This window comes from Lepidochelys kempii, chromosome 6, assembly GCF_965140285.1.
Source record: "Lepidochelys kempii isolate rLepKem1 chromosome 6, rLepKem1.hap1, whole genome shotgun sequence".
NCBI classification, from domain to species: domain Eukaryota; kingdom Metazoa; phylum Chordata; order Testudines; family Cheloniidae; genus Lepidochelys; species Lepidochelys kempii.
Window position 1 is genome coordinate 113774740 of NC_136385.1, and position 15803 is coordinate 113790542.

The 15803-nt window shown below is 41.7% G+C and overlaps 1 protein-coding gene across 11 annotated transcripts in view; it reads left to right on the forward strand.

The window, feature by feature from the left end:
* MARK3 (microtubule affinity regulating kinase 3) overlaps positions 1 to 15803 on the forward strand; it is a 111036-nt gene that overhangs the window by 13494 nt on the left and 81739 nt on the right. For 9 of the 11 annotated variants that reach the window (XM_073349738.2, XM_073349741.2, XM_073349739.2 and 6 more), the window contains exons 2-3: positions 1442 to 1480; positions 10603 to 10794. The exons of 1 other annotated variant lie outside the window; for it this stretch is intronic. In XM_073349738.2, the coding sequence (XP_073205839.1) occupies positions 1442 to 1480; positions 10603 to 10794 (231 nt within the window). The remainder of the gene's footprint in view (positions 1 to 1441; positions 1481 to 10602; positions 10795 to 15803) is intronic. One more of the 11 variants, XM_073349740.2, reaches the window with a different exon arrangement.

A 15803-nucleotide genomic window follows, 5' to 3' on the forward strand; every position in this document is an offset into this window, starting at 1 on the left:
TCCACACTTGGATCCTGCCTTGCTGAGCCTGCCTACCCACATGGAGGGGCGGGGCCCTGGGGTGTTTCTGGGGCAGGCCCAGTCCTTGCGCTGTGTCAGGATTGGGTGCAGCCTCACCACTGACTCCATGTCCCAGGGAGGAACTGCACAGTGATATTCCACCTCTGTACAGTCAGTGGCATGTGCTCCCCAATGCCATGCTGGAGCCTCTACATTTGACAAATAAAATTTTGCAGAATTTTAAAATGTGTGCAGAATTTTTATTTGGAACAGAATGCCCTCAGGAGTAAAACTATGTACTTCTGCTAATGCTCTAGGGGCCAGATTCTGTCCCAAGTCCTTACTTGTGTTGAATAGTACGATGTATAGTCCCATAAATGTCAATTGGATTATGTGTGAAGTAAGGAACTACTACTCAGTGTGAACGAGGGGAGTGAACCTGGTGTTAAATACCTTATGGTGCTCTAATATTTCCAGTAACTTGATAATGTGACTTATTAAATGGTAATGGGAAATTAAATTACTTCTAATACAGGTGAAGTAGAATTTAACACTAGGTTACTATGAAACTGAATTTCAGACATCCAATATGTTATGTTTGCATTCTGTGTCCGGGCATGGACAATGAAAAAACTTGTCAGTTTCTTGGTTTTACTTAATTTCTCAAATATTTGCATGATGTTTGAATTATAAACACTGCAGGGAATGCGATTTTTAACGTTTTTCCATTGAAATTTTAAAAAGCACACATGGTGCAGCTAGTTAAATTGACAGGATTCTTATTGGCTCCATTACTTTCCAGAGGGTTCTATATAGCAGCCATAAACATTGATAAGTCAGGTCACTTTACTTCGCTGTAGCACAAAGCTATGGGTGACTGCAGAGGCAATGGAGATGTCTACAGACGTTGGAAGACAGCACTATATATTGGCTTATGTTTGCTTGCTATGTGGAAGGCTGTCGTCATAACCACATGAGCTAGAGACTTCAATTTTTTAAAAGACGGTTTTCGTTCTACAGAAATTGATATAATTGACCTCCCTCTCAACAAAGCTTCATAGAAAGCCTGAGTGAGCACGTATATGTTTTTTTTCAAACCCTGTGTGTAGTTTGTTTAATACTTTATGCCCACTGGAAGAATTTATAATAAAATTCCATTTACCCCAGGTTTTCCCAGCTCTGTTAGCAATTTCCTAGAGTACTATATTTAACTCTGAAATCTTACTAATTAATGAATCTAATCATCCTCTCTGTCTTGAGTGTTCCTGATGCACCCATCGGGGTGTCTAAGCTCTGAATATTTAGATGTAATGTAGAGCTAACATTGTCCAAAGGAATGTCAACTGTGTGCTCCTCCAGGCTTCATTTGCTTTTTCCTTTTTTCCTTCTTCTCTTTTATCTTTTTTCTCTTCATGCTTATCATTATCTGGCCTTGAGAAAGGATGTCGTCTCTTCACTGGGGGAAGGCTTTTGCGAAAAGGTGGGTTTTGCATTGTGTTCTGAAAGCTTAGGCTCAATCAGATCTCTTGCAGTAAGGTGTTTCACAACTGCGAGGTCCTGTGCACCTCCTCCTTAAATGTCTTCCTGAAGTCAGAATCCCTATGGAGAAAAGCTGTCTTCCTGGGTTGGAAATGGAGAGGTGGCTTCTAAGATAGCCACCTCTGTGCAAGAGCACCTTAAAGATTAAGACTTTGGATTAGGGTACTGCATGTATCAAGACATGGAAAAAGCGATAGTTTTGTGATAAGGGCGCTGAACTGGAATTCAGGAAATACATTTTAATACTGGCTGTGCTACAGACTTCCTGTGTGTTCTCTGGTTAGTCAGTCTCTCTCTGCCTCAGTTTGCTATCTGTAGGACAATGCAGTTGTTCCTTAACTGACCATGATGCGAGGATAAAGTCATTTTGTGACACTCTGCTGTGGTAAGTGTCATAGAAGAGCCTTACATTTTTTTAAACTGTTTCCACATATTTAACCCACCAGTCATTTAAAAAAAGGTTAATTGCTAATAAAACCCTAGATGGGGTTAAAATATTAATGTTTTATTTGTGACTTTAAAAGTTATTAAATGGCCCCAGCCTGCCCTTTGCTTCCTGTTAGAAGGCTGGGGCTGTTACAGAAGCCCTTACTAGATGAAAACCAGTGGGCAGAACTGCATGTATTAGGTTGGGACTCTGCCTGTGAAAAAAACAAAAGCTTCTCTAAGGATAAGTTGTGTGGGAGGGAACTGAGAATCTGCTTGTGCTGATGGGTTAACAATGTGTTGAAGCAGTTGGTCAGGAAAGCGGCTTTTGAGCTATGCTGCTTGCCAGGGGAGGTGGGTAACTCCATTAGCAGGATAGGAGATACTATACTACTTCTCTTGCTTCTCAGCTTCCCCAAGCTTTCCTGAACAAGTAGACTTTCTGGATCAATTACTCTCTGTACCACACCTCTGCTCCTTTGGGAATGTTTTGGATAGGTGGTAGGAGATTTCTTGTCTTTTTTTCGACATGTGGAGGAGACCCAGTGTAGCAGAAGGAACTTTGCCTGTCACCTTGTGCTGCCCTGATGACTTCTGCTACATGCATTGACAGAAGAGTACATGAAAACCTCCTCTTCAACCAGGGTGTGGAGGCTTGGGCTATTAAAAAAAATAATAATCATACACTCAAATTTAATACAAAAAGTGTATTTTCATAGGAACTCATACTGAGTAGCCATAAACGTTGACTTTTTTTAAAAAGGTGATTTGATGATAGAAGTAGTAAGAATTATAACTTAAAGGGTGGCTTTTGTCACCATCACAATTAATGAGGCTTCATCCACTCTCAATATGCTGCTGCATCATCCCTCTTTAAAAAAAATTTGCATCCTAATTTAGCAAGTTCATCGAAGTTGCTGTGTGGAAAATTGCCCTAGTTGAGAAAATGAAAGCTAGTGTAAATCCGATACTTCAGGAAGATGGAATAGAGGAATAATTACCCTTTCATATGAGAGGGGGACTTATTTAATTGTTTAGCATTTTACAGCTCTGAAAGGATGCATAGGAACAGAATTCTTTGGTAATTGATATCCCTGCCTTTTGCATTTTACCTGTACAGTGTCAGGCCCTCTGCTCTACCATCAGTTTCACAAGTAGAAGCGGATCTCATGCTGGAATTTATAGAAAAAGTTATAGATGTAATTTTCTACTTGTGGGGGAATTCTGCACCATTATGTCTGTGCAGAATTCATGTTCCCCACAGATTTCTTTTCTTCCCTGCAGAAAAATGACTTTTTCACAGGGAAGTCGCAAGAGTGATCACCTGCCCCTCCCCACCAGCATGGGCATATTGTTTCAGGTGCCCAGAGCAGCCGGCAGAGAGGTCAATCACTGTGGGGTGATGGAGCTGAGGACTCTCCAGCTAGTGGCTCCTACCCTGCACCGGCTCAGCTGCTAGTTCTGTCTGGGCTAGAGGCAGGAGACGAAAGAAATTGCTCTTCCCCTGCAAGGAGTGGCTGGGTCTGGGTTAGACCCACCTCCAGAAACCTCCTCCAGCTGCAGGAAACTCTGTACCCTCCCCGCTTCTTGCCCCCATCGCTCTTCAGCCACGGGGGAAGGGGCGGCGAGGAGGAGGAGCAGGGAAGCAGTCACTGTATGGGGAGCTGCTCCTCCATCTTCCCAACCCGTGTGCACCCGGATCCCCCACACACAGACTCCCTACACCGAGCCTCATCCCTTGCACCCAGAATCCTTCCACCAAGTCACCCGCACCGAACCTTTGCCCCACTGATCCTCACCCCCTGCACTCCGAGGGGCCCCCCCGTACCACTCCCTCCCACTGAGCCCTAACCCCTCTGCATCCAGACCTTTGTGCCCAGACCATCCCCCACTGAGGCCCTTGCACTTGAACCCCCACGGTGATGAGCCCTACCCTCCCTGCACCTGGACCCGCAACCCACTGAGCCCCAACCAGCTGCACCCAGACCCCCACTCCTTCAAGCCCCACTCCCCAATACCACTGAGTCCCCACATCCAGACACCCCTGCTGAGCCACATACCCCCCCAGACACTTTTTCTGAAACATAGCCACCTTAATCTGGACCCTTCTGTCCCTTCACCTGGAACCCCACAATGAACCCCTGTGCATCCTGATCCCCCCCTGCGTCTGGTACCCACTGAGCCATCTGCACTCAGATTGCCCCACACAGAACCCACTCACCCCACCCTGGATCCCCCTCCACACTTGGATCCTGCTGAGCTGAGCCTGCCTGCCCACACCTGGTGTCCCTGGCGCAGGGGAGCAGGGCACTCGGGTGTTTATGGAGCAAGCCTGGCCCTTGCGCTGTGTCAGGATCGGGTGCAGCCTAACTGCTGAGTCAGTGTCCTGGGAGCAGGGAGGCTACAGGGTGGTCTCCCACTTCTGTGCAGCCGGTGGCCTGTGTTCCCCGCTGCCATGCTGGAGCCTCCACATTTATTTACTGACCAATAAAAATTGTAGAATTTTAAAATATCGTGTGCAGAATTTTTATTTTTTTTTGGTGCAGAATTCCCTCAGGAGTAAGTTTTCTAACTCAGGAATCCCTTGCATCTCACCCAGGGGAATTCCATATTAGGCCTGATCTTGGCGGCGAGAGAGAAGAATTAATCACTTGCACTTAAGCAACCACTAATTTTAGTTCTGTGATTGATTTGACTGCCTTTTTTATATGCAAACAGAATAATTCCAAGCCACTAATGTGAATATACCTGGTGCTGCAAATGGGTCAGTTTCACAAAGCTGAAAACAGTTGAGCCAAATCAGTTGGGGGGAGAGAATATAAATAGAAAATTGAGAATGGTATATTGGGCACTGTATAAGAACATTTTACTAGATGTCCAGAAAGTACCATTGAGAGAGGATACACAGGTTAAAAAAACACAGCTTGTCTTAGGAGGGGAAGTGAAAGCAGGTATAAAAAAGGGGAAATTGATACATCGAGAGAGATATCTAAACGGGGAGAGTGAAAGCAGTGAATATAAGCTAGGAATTGTAGAAAATTGATAAGGGAAGCAAAAGGACATCTGTGACCTGCAGAATTAAGGACAAAAAAAGAGTTTTTTAAATATATTAGGAGCAAAAGGAAGCCTAACAATCGTTTTGGTTCGTTACTAGATGGAAATGGTAGAATTCTCAGTAATAATGCAGAAAAGGTAGAAGTGTTCTATAAGTATTTCTGTTCTGTATTTGAGAAAAAGCCAGATGATGTATTCATGTCATATGATGTTAAACACTTTTCTATGCCAACAATAACATCCTTCTTAATTATATAGCAGCCACTTTTAAAATCAGCCGCTCTAGACAACTTGCATCCAAGAGTTTTGAAAGTGTTGGCTGATGAGTTTAGTGGACCATTACTGTTGGTTTTCAGTAAGTCTTGGAACACTGGCTTTCTTTCTGTCCTCTGAAACAACCCAGCTAATTATAGGCCTGAATTGGTCCCAGATAAAATGATGGACTGTCTCAGATAGGACTCAATTAATGAAGAATTGAAGGACAGTAACATGTAATGCCTGTCAGCAGAGGGTTATGAAAAATAGAACTTGTCAAACTAGATTTTTTTCAAATGAGATTACAGGTTGGCTGATGTGATATAGTTAGATATCTGTATAAGGCATTTGACTTGGAACTTCATGACATGATTAGGAAACTGGAAGGATTCAAAATCAGCATTGCATACATTAAATAGATTAAAAACTTCTCTAATGACAGGTCTCAAAATGTAAATTTAAAGAGGGAATCAGTATTGAGCACATGTTTATAATGGAACCCCATAAGTATCAGTTTTTTGGCCCTACATTATTTAATGTTTTTATCAATGAGCTGAAAGAAGATGTAAAATCATTACCAATAAAGTTTGTAGATATTGCAAAGATTGGGAGACTGGTAAATAACGAAGAGAAAAGGTCACTGATACGGAGCAATCTAGGATGCTTGGTAAACTAGGCTTAGGCTAACAATATGCGTTTTAATACGGCCAAAAGTAAGATCCGTCACCTTGGCCTGCATTTTTTGTTCTTTACTTACAGGATGGGCAACGCTGTTCTCCAGAAACAGTGACTCTATAAAAGATGCGGGGCGACTTTGTGGCTAATTAGCAGAACATAAACTGCTCCCAATGTGATGCGATGGCCGAAAGGGCTAATGCAATTCTTGCATGTGTATATATAGGGTTATCGAATAGGAGTATTGAGGTTATATTACCTCTATATTTGGCACTGGTGGAATATTGTGTCCAGTTCTGGTGTTCACAATGAAGAAGGATGTTGATAAATTGGAGAGGATTCAGAGAAGAGCCACAAGAATGATTAAAAGATTGAAAAGCGTATCTTATGGTGAAAGACTCAAGGAATTCAATCTGTTTAGCCTATAAAAAGAGAAAAGTAAGGGATGACTTGATCAGTACTTACAAGGGGACCAGAAATCTGGTAATAGAGAGCTCCTAAACCTAACAGACAAAGGTATAACAAGATCCAAGAGCTGGAAGTTGAGGTTAGACAAATTGAGACTAGAGATAAGACACAGATTTTTAATAGTGAACGCAATTAACCATTGGAACATCTTACCATGGGTTGTGATGGATTCTCCATCACTTGAGATTTTTAATCAAGATTGGATGTTTTTCTAAGATATGCTCTAGTTCAACCACTGGTTTTGGACTTGAAGTATGAGTTAATTCAGAGAAGGGTTATGGCATGTGTTATGTAGATCAGACTAGATGATCACAGTGATCCCTTCTGTCCTTAAAGATCAGTGAAGCATTTTTCGTTGCAACTGACACTTGAGCATTTGCAACCTTGTCATACCTGCAGTCCATTTGTGATCTTGTGCACATAGCTGAGCTTGGAGCGAAATAGAATTCTGCTGGCGTGATTCTTCCAGATCAGTGAGGATTGCTGGGGCACTGGTTTTAGGCTGTCCCCAGCTAAAAGAGTAGTAGAAGCTGCAAGCAGAGTGAGGAATTGAAGGAAGAGGTGACTGGGATCCACTTTGGAGGTTGAGATGGGCAGCACCAACAGTGAAATGACAGCGGAACGGACATGAGCTAGGTGGCAAGAAATACTTGCGGTTGGGGACAGTGTTTAGATACCCAAGTGTGAAAGGTGTGTATGGTGAACGTCCTGGGGGTTGGGGTGGACAGTATGGAGGATACAGAAAAATATTGGGTAAGTGGAGAGTAGGAAAAACAGGATGGATACAAATTAATTTTTTTTGAAGGATTTTTTAATTTAAATACATTTTAATTTAAAAAATAAACTTATTAAATCTGAAATTATGGCAACCCGTGTTAAAGCCTAAATTGTCTACAATCAATCATTAAAATAAAATGTAAAAAAAATATCCAAGCAGTATATATTTGCCAAAATTTTAAACACAGTCAGACCCCTGAACTGGTGGAAGTTAGTGGTTAAGCATCTGGATCCAGAGTGTGTTCAAGTGCTAAACCAGCTTTTGATAGCAGTAGCCTATTTTGTAGGTGCAAAGAGAATATTTTCTTCTTCTCAGTTTATTCTACTAGTTCAGTTAAAGGACTAGTCTATCAAAGTTGAGAAACCAATTGGGAATCAAAAAAGCAGAAAAACTTTGTTTTCTTCTTTGAATCCGTAAATCAAAACGAAGCATAAGAAGATGAAATCTGTTAGTTCTAAAATCCTGAAGAACATTGTGACCCAGAAACAGTTCAGTTGACGACAGATAATCAATCTTAAATGAGAAATGTGTTTTGATAAACTTTTTTCTTATGTATTCAACATATTAAAGGTAGTTTTATTTAACTGATAATTCTGAAATGCTGTTTTTGTGCATGTTTCTTTGAATTCCAATTTCCATTCAAATGCTGCTCAACACAAATAATGTGTAATATATATTACACATTTGTGTGTGTATATATATGTATATGCATCATTTATATTTTCTAACTATTCAAATATTAAGACTGAATGTATGTTAATTTATATCATTAAATTAAATAAATATATATAGATATAGTATACCCTTTTGGTTAGCCAAAAGTAGTACTGAATTTATTGTAAAGACTATGTTTAGTTACAAATCAACATGTTTTAATGGTAACCTGGCTTTAGGAAAATAACTAAAAAAAGTACAAATGCAAAATAATATTAAAATTGATGATTTAAGTCAAAGTTTCCTGCTTGCTGATTTAAATAATTATTAAACTCAGTGATTAAAATAAATCCATCCTCAGGAAAAGGAATGAAGGGAGAACAAAAACAAGGAAGCCATAATAAGGCTTTGTTTTATAGAGTTTCCTTTAAATCATATATGAAAAAGAGATGGGAGGAGAAGCATGGAAAGAGGTTTCACCTCCTCACAAAATACCTGTTATTGACTTGATATACCAAATTAGTTCAGACAGCACAAGGGGACCCATATTATTTTATGCATCCAAGTGAGACCATATGGTGGGAAAGAGGAGAGAATTGGGACCAAAACCCAGATTCTCTTCCACCCTACCCTGCTGTGGTAGATGCTCCCAGCAAAAGCTCACTGGTTTCAATCTTGTCTGAGAAATGTAATTCAGGGGTTCGTCTAAAATTGGCAACTGTGCAAGAGGACGGAGGCAGTCAATTCCCATGGCGCTAAATTGAACAGACTGATTACTCAAATGCATTGAATCCTCCTTTCCCATATAGACTTCTTGGATACATGTTAACACTAGTACTACTTCAGAATGAGCAGTTGATCCAAAGGCCTTGAAACAAATACCACCATGATAGGATTTGACAATTAAACTCTGGGCTATTAGGGGTTATTTTCCAGGATACTTGAAGTTCTCTTTCTAAAGTTTGTGGATATACAAAAATGTATTTCTGTTGGCATTGCAGCATTTCTGTTATAGCAAAGTTTTTGTTAGCAGAAAATAGCTTGAAGGTTTTACATTCAGCTAACAGTTAACAAATGATATATACTGTTGGCTCCTTGCCATGAGAAAGTGCTACAGTACAAGTGAGTTCAGGGTACAAATAATCAGAAAGTTGACAAAAGGGTTAAAAAAAAAATTCAACAGAAATAGTTTTCCTTTTCCTTTTTTTTTTTTTTTTCAACTAGGTCTTGTTTGGGAGCATTTTAAAAAAACACTTTGAGGAGGCAGCAAACTCAGCCTGTGGAACAATTTCTTTAGAGCAACCCCATCCTTCCTTATGTGACCCAGGGTGTCTAGGGTAGCCCCCATTGAAAATGCAAGGTCAGAGCAGGCTGCAAAAAGGAGAGCAGATTCTTGCAAATTGGAGATGAGCACTGTTAGATTCACCAACCGGTCACAAACTATTCTCCTGGTCCCCCACACTAGTTATCAAGAAGCTGAAAAAAGAAATCACGCAACCCCCTTTACTGCATTCCAGTTCTCTAGTTCCCGATCAACACCTAGGTCCAGTAAAGTGAGAAGTTATTTACAACTCTGCTCACTATTACAAAAGGTTCTTCTAAACACCAAAGGGCCAGCCACGTTACCAGGTCAATATTAGTTTGGATCTTACCCAAAATACCACACTGCCAGCCAATCCTTTAGTATCTAAAACTAAAGGTTTATTAGAATAGAAAAGAACAAGGAGAGCGTTGTTAACTTGTCAAAGCAGTCAGATACATACATGAAACTTCAGGGTCCATATATCAGATTCTTAACTGTATTGGTGAGTTTGCTGGCTCGAAAATCCCTCTGGAACACATCCAAAGCTTGGATCATTCAGTCTTTGTTCAGAACTTCAGTTTGTATGTAATGAAGTTACTCCAGAGGTGAGGCACAGGATTGAAGACAAAATTGAGAAGATGCAGCTGCCTTTTATATCCTTTGCCATGTGGCTTGTACTTCCTTTGTCCCAAACAAACTCTCAACACATGGGCACTTGCAGTTCCCTGTACAGACTTGTCCTTACTGTCCGGCTGACTCATAGGTGTAATCTCTGCCTTCTCTCAATGAGTTAATTGTATGGCTGATTGCCTTTGATAGGCCATCAAGCAGGCAAGATAGTGCTGATGCCAATCTGTCTGGGGCGTGTCACCCAGAAACACAGCACACATTTGAAGTACAAATATACAATACATATTTATAGATTACAATACAAAGATGATACATACATATAAATGTGATTATTATATTTAGCGAATTAAACTTTTACACTGATATCTTACATGGCATATCTGGTAAGGTTAATTACATTGGCAGGATATTATTGATACCAATATTATAAGTGTCTCATGTATTCCATACAGCATCAGACCATATGTCAAAATCCTAAAAAGTACTGAGCCTTTGTACCTAATACTTTATTCAGTGGATTTTGTGGGAGTTCAGCACCTTTTAGAATTGAACCCTTAAACAGCGGTGTGGAATCAATACTGAAGTTGATCAGAGCTGCCTCTAACTGCTGCCATATAGGCCCATAAGAAAGGAGAGAGTGTGTGGATCAGATATACTAGTGACACCCAAAATGTGTAATTGTAGATTGCTGTAAAACAGAAATTTCTCCAGTTCAGGTTAATTACTCAGCGATATGTAATGCTTCAGAACTTCGTTTTTGTAATTGATGTACTTGTTTTATTTAACACTTTATCTTACACATTTATTATCTTTATCACAGCACACCTCTCATGGAGAAGGACGTCAAGAAGTTTCCTCACGAACTGGGCGCTCTGGAGCTCGCTGTAGAAATTCTATAGCTTCCTGTGCAGATGAGCAACCTCATATTGGAAATTACAGACTTCTTAAAACTATTGGAAAGGGGAATTTTGCAAAAGTAAAGTTGGCTAGGCACATCCTTACTGGCAGAGAGGTAAAATGCTTTTGTTAACTCTGTAAAGCATGCTCTATTGCACTGGTTCTGAAAGTGCTCTTTAAATAGCGTTATGTGGAGTCCAAGAATAACATGGCATTTTTCTTTAGAGAGAAATGGATAAACCCCCAAAACTTCTATGCATTTGCTGGAAAGTGAAATGTTGAAAACAAAAATATAGAAAACTAAAGTCTTGGCTTTTAGTGATGTATACAAAATGCTGTTTATTAAAAAGGGCCTGTTTTATACTGGATCTTTAAGAAATGTTTGTTAGCAAGTTGTTGTCTTTGGCAATTCTTCAAGGTTGAGGGTGATTTCTTTCACAAGTTCTATTTTTATTGAGGAGTCTGATTGTTGCCACAGGCTCGTTGGCAGACGTTGCAGGTGGTGTTGGCCATGATTGCTGGGTGACGGTTGTCTGGCATTTTTCTGTGACCAGGGCAAGGCAATTCTCCTCAAGTGGACATTCCTTCTCTGACAGGTCTTCACCAGTTATCCCTATCCCGGGCTACTGCCTCGCAGCGTGTGGCGTCAAAGCCACATCTCTTGATGTTTATCTTGAGGGTGTCTTTAAAGTGTTTCTTTTGACCTCCCCGTTTCCTTTCCCCTTTGGTGAGTTGGGTGTAGAGCAATTGTTTTGGTAAGTGTATTTCAGTCATGCACCCACAGTGCCCGCTCCGCCTCAGCTGGTGCTGGATGATCCGGGCCTCAGCACTGAAGATGTTGGCCTCTGTGAGGACACTGGTGTTAGTGCGGCGATCCTCCCACTTTATGTTGAGGATCTTCTGAAGAAAGTGCTGGTGCTGGCATTCCAGGTTTTTCAGATGTTTTCTCTAGGACATGGGGCGGCTCTCCCAATGTTGCTGCCCCAAGCAGTCGCCGCTGAATTGCCGCCGCTCCCAGAAGAGCGGCAAAGCTGCCGCCGAATTGTCGCCGCAGGACGTGGACTGCCGCCTGATTCCAAATGCCGCCCCAAGCACCTGCTTGCGAAGCTGGTCCTTGGAGCCGGCCCTGTATAGGACACCCAAGTCTCACAGCAGTAGAGGAGAGTTGGGATTACCACTACTTTACAACCTAAAAGTCGAGGGTGTGTTCTGAAGTATCTGTTAAGTAAATGAATAATATTGAAATTTGCTAGGAGAATTCCTTTGCATATGCAAACAGAGGCAGAATATATAGCACTTATAAGCTCTTTGAAGCAGGGAGCCTTTGTGTGTTTGCACAGAGTCTTGCACAATTGAGCCCTGACCCATAACTAGTTTCCTAGGTGCTACTGCAATACAGTTAATAAGTTGTAATTTACATCTGACAGTTCCTTTCTGTGGAAATAAATTATATTCCTACTAGTAAACAGTTTATTTGCTATAGAAGGTGTTTCTTGTTGCTGTACCTTCATTATCAATAGCTAGTTTCAATCTACTGCAGGGTAAAGACTTTTCCTTTTCAGCACTTCTTGTTGACTTAAATTGATGGGTTTGGAATGAACTTGGGCATTGTGAGGTTGAAGTGACCCTATTGGCCAAGATCTACAAGGAAAACTAAGTTGCTGAACGCAGTAGTATTGGGGATTTAGTAGGTGGCGTTTCCATACCTGAGTCAATACAGAACCAATGGTACTGGAGGCAGTGGAGGTGTCATCTCTAGAATGGGCCATGGTTGACCCATCCACCACCTATCTCCAGAATAATGCTGGTGTCCTGACTTCTAATTTGGGTAATTACATTCTGACTACTTAAATTCACTTTGCATTAATAATATTCATTATTTTGTGTCCTAAGCTGTTGTGTAATATTGCAATTTTCTGTTAAATATGGTTTAGAGAATGTGAATGCCATGGACTCCAGAGGTGGGATGTAGCATGTGACAAAGACCCAAAAAAGAGGATACCTTTTTCCCTTTGGTGTAAATCTTTTGTTTAACCTCAGTTTCATGATGTTACATTTCTGAAGAAAATAACTTTCAACAGTAAAAGTGAGGGACCATCATATTTGTGTGGAATTTACGTAATTTGGAGACTAAAATAAATGGCATCTCTCAAAATGAGGGACACTTAAGAGGTATGCTCTTGTAAGAGTAGCGTATAAAGTACTTTGAACTATTTCTGGAGGAAAGACAACATATAAATATGGCAGGTTTCAGAGTAGCAGCCGTGTTAGTCTGTATTCGCAAAAAGAAAAGGAGTACTAGTGGCACTGTAGAGACTAACCAATTTATTTGAGCATAAGCTTTCGTGAGCTACAGCTCACTTTGTCAGATGCATTCAGTGGAAAATACAGTGAGGAGATTTATATACACACAGGTTTCAGAGTAACAGCCGTGTTAGTCTGTCGGAATATGAACAAGAGGCTGCTCGGCAGCTCTCCAACACGAGTTTCTACAAGCCATTACCCTCTGATCCCACTGAGAGTTACCAAAAGCAACTACAGCATTTGCTCAAGAAACTTCCTGAAAAAGCACAAGATCAAATCCGCACAGACACACCCCTGGAGCCCCGACCTGGGATATTCTATCTACTACCCAAGATCCATAAACCTGGAAATCCTGGGCGCCCCATCATCTCAGGCATTGGCACCCTGACAGCAGGATTGTCTGGCTATGTAGACTCCCTCCTCAGGCCCTACGCTACCAGCACTCCCAGCTACCTTCGAGACACCACTGACTTCCTGAGGAAACTTCAATCCATCGGTGATCTTCCTGATAACACCATCCTGGCCACTATGGATGTAGAAGCCCTCTACACCAACATTCCACACAAAGATGGACTACAAGCCGTCAAGAACACTATCCCCGATAATGTCACGGCTAACCTGGTGGCTGAACTATGTGACTTTGTCCTTACCCATAACTACTTCACATTTGGGGACAATGTATACCTTCAGATCAGCGGCACTGCTATGGGTACCCGCATGGCCCCACAGTATGCCAACATTTTTATGGCTGATTTAGAACAACGCTTCCTCAGCTCTCGTCCCCTAAAGCCCCTACTCTACTTGCGCTATATTGATGACATCTTCATCATCTGGACCCATGGAAAAGAAGCCCTTGACGAATTCCACCATGATTTCAACAATTTCCATCCCACCACCAACCTCAGCCTGGTCCAGTCCACACAAGAGATCCACTTCCTGGACACTACAGTGCTAATAAACAATGGTCACATAAACACCACCCTATACCGGAAACCTACTGACCGCTATTCCTACCTGCATGCCTCCAGCTTTCACCCTGACCACACCACACGATCCATCGTCTACAGCCAAGCTCTGCGATACAACCGCATTTGCTCCAACCCCTCAGACAGAGACAAACACCTACAAGATCTCTGTCAAGCTTTCTTACAACTACAATACCCACCTGCAGAAGTAAAGAAACAGATTGATAGAGCCAGAAGAGTTCCCAGAAGTTACCTACTACAGGACAGGCCTAACAAAGAAAATAACAGAACGCCACTAGCCGTCACCTTCAGCCCCCAACTAAAACCCCTCCAACGCATTATTAAGGATCTACAACCTATCCTGAAGGATGACCCAACACTCTCACAAATCTTGGGAGACAGGCCAGTCCTTGCCTACAGACAGCCCCGCAACCTGAAGCAAATACTCACCAACAACCACATACCACACAACAGAACCACTAACCCAGGAACTTATCCTTGCAACAAAGCCCGTTGCCAACTGTGCCCACATATCTATTCAGGGGACACAATCACAGGGCCTAATAACATCAGCCACACTATCAGAAGCTCGTTCACCTGCACATCCACCAATGTGATATATGCCATCATGTGCCAGCAATGCCCCTCTGCCATGTACATTGGTCAAACTGGACAGTCTCTACGTAAAAGAATAAATGGACACAAATCAGATGTCAAGAATTATAACATTCATAAACCAGTCGGAGAACACTTCAATCTCTCTGGTCACGCAATCACAGACATGAAGGTCGCTATCTTACAACAAAAAAACTTCAAATCCAGACTCCAGCGAGAAACTGCTGAATTGGAATTCATTTGCAAATTGGATACTATTAATTTAGGCTTAAATAGAGACTTGGAGTGGCTAAGTCATTATGCAAGGTAGCCTGTTTCCTCTTGTTTTTTCCTACCCTCCCCCCCAGATGTTCTGGTTTAACTTGGATTTAAACTTGAAGAGTGGTCAGTTTGGATGAGCTATTACCAGCAGGAGAGTGAGTTTGTGTGTGTATGGGGGTGGGGGGGATGTGAGAGAACCTGGATTTGTGCAGGAAATAGCCCAACTTGATTGTCATGCACATTGTGTAAAGAGTTGTCACTTTGGATGGGCTATCACCAGCAGGAGAGTGAATTTGTGTGGGGGGGTGGAGGGTGAGAAAACCTGGATTTGTGCTGGAAATGGCCTACCTGATGATCACTTTAGATAAGCTATTACCAGCAGGACAGTGGGGTGGGAGGAGGTATTGTTTCATATTCTCTGTGTATATAGTCTGCTGCAGTTTCCACGATATGCATCTGATGAAGTGAGCTGTAGCTCACGAAAGCTTATGCTCTAATAAATTGGTTAGTCTCTAAGGTGCCACAAGTACTCCTTTTCTTTTTGTATATACACACAGAACATGAAAAAATGGGTGTTATCAAGGAGAGTACTGTTAGCTACTGTAAGGAGAGTGATCACTTAAGATGAGCTATTACCAGCAGGAGAGCGGCAGGGGGTGGAGAAAACCTTTTGTAGTGATAATCAGGGTGGGCCATTTCCAGCAGTTAACGGGAACGTCTGAGGAGCAGTGCGGGATGGGGGAAATAAACATGGGGAAATAGTTTTACTTTGTGTAATGACCCATCCACTCCCAGTCTCTATTCAAGCCTAAGTTAGTTGTATCCAGTTTGCAAATTAATTCCAATTCAGCAGTCTCTCGTTGGAGTCTGGTTTTGAAGTCTTTTTGTTCTAATATTGCGACCTTTAGGTCTGAAATCGAGTGACCAGAGAGATTGAAGTGTTCTCCGACTGGTTTATGAATGTTGTAATTCTTGACAT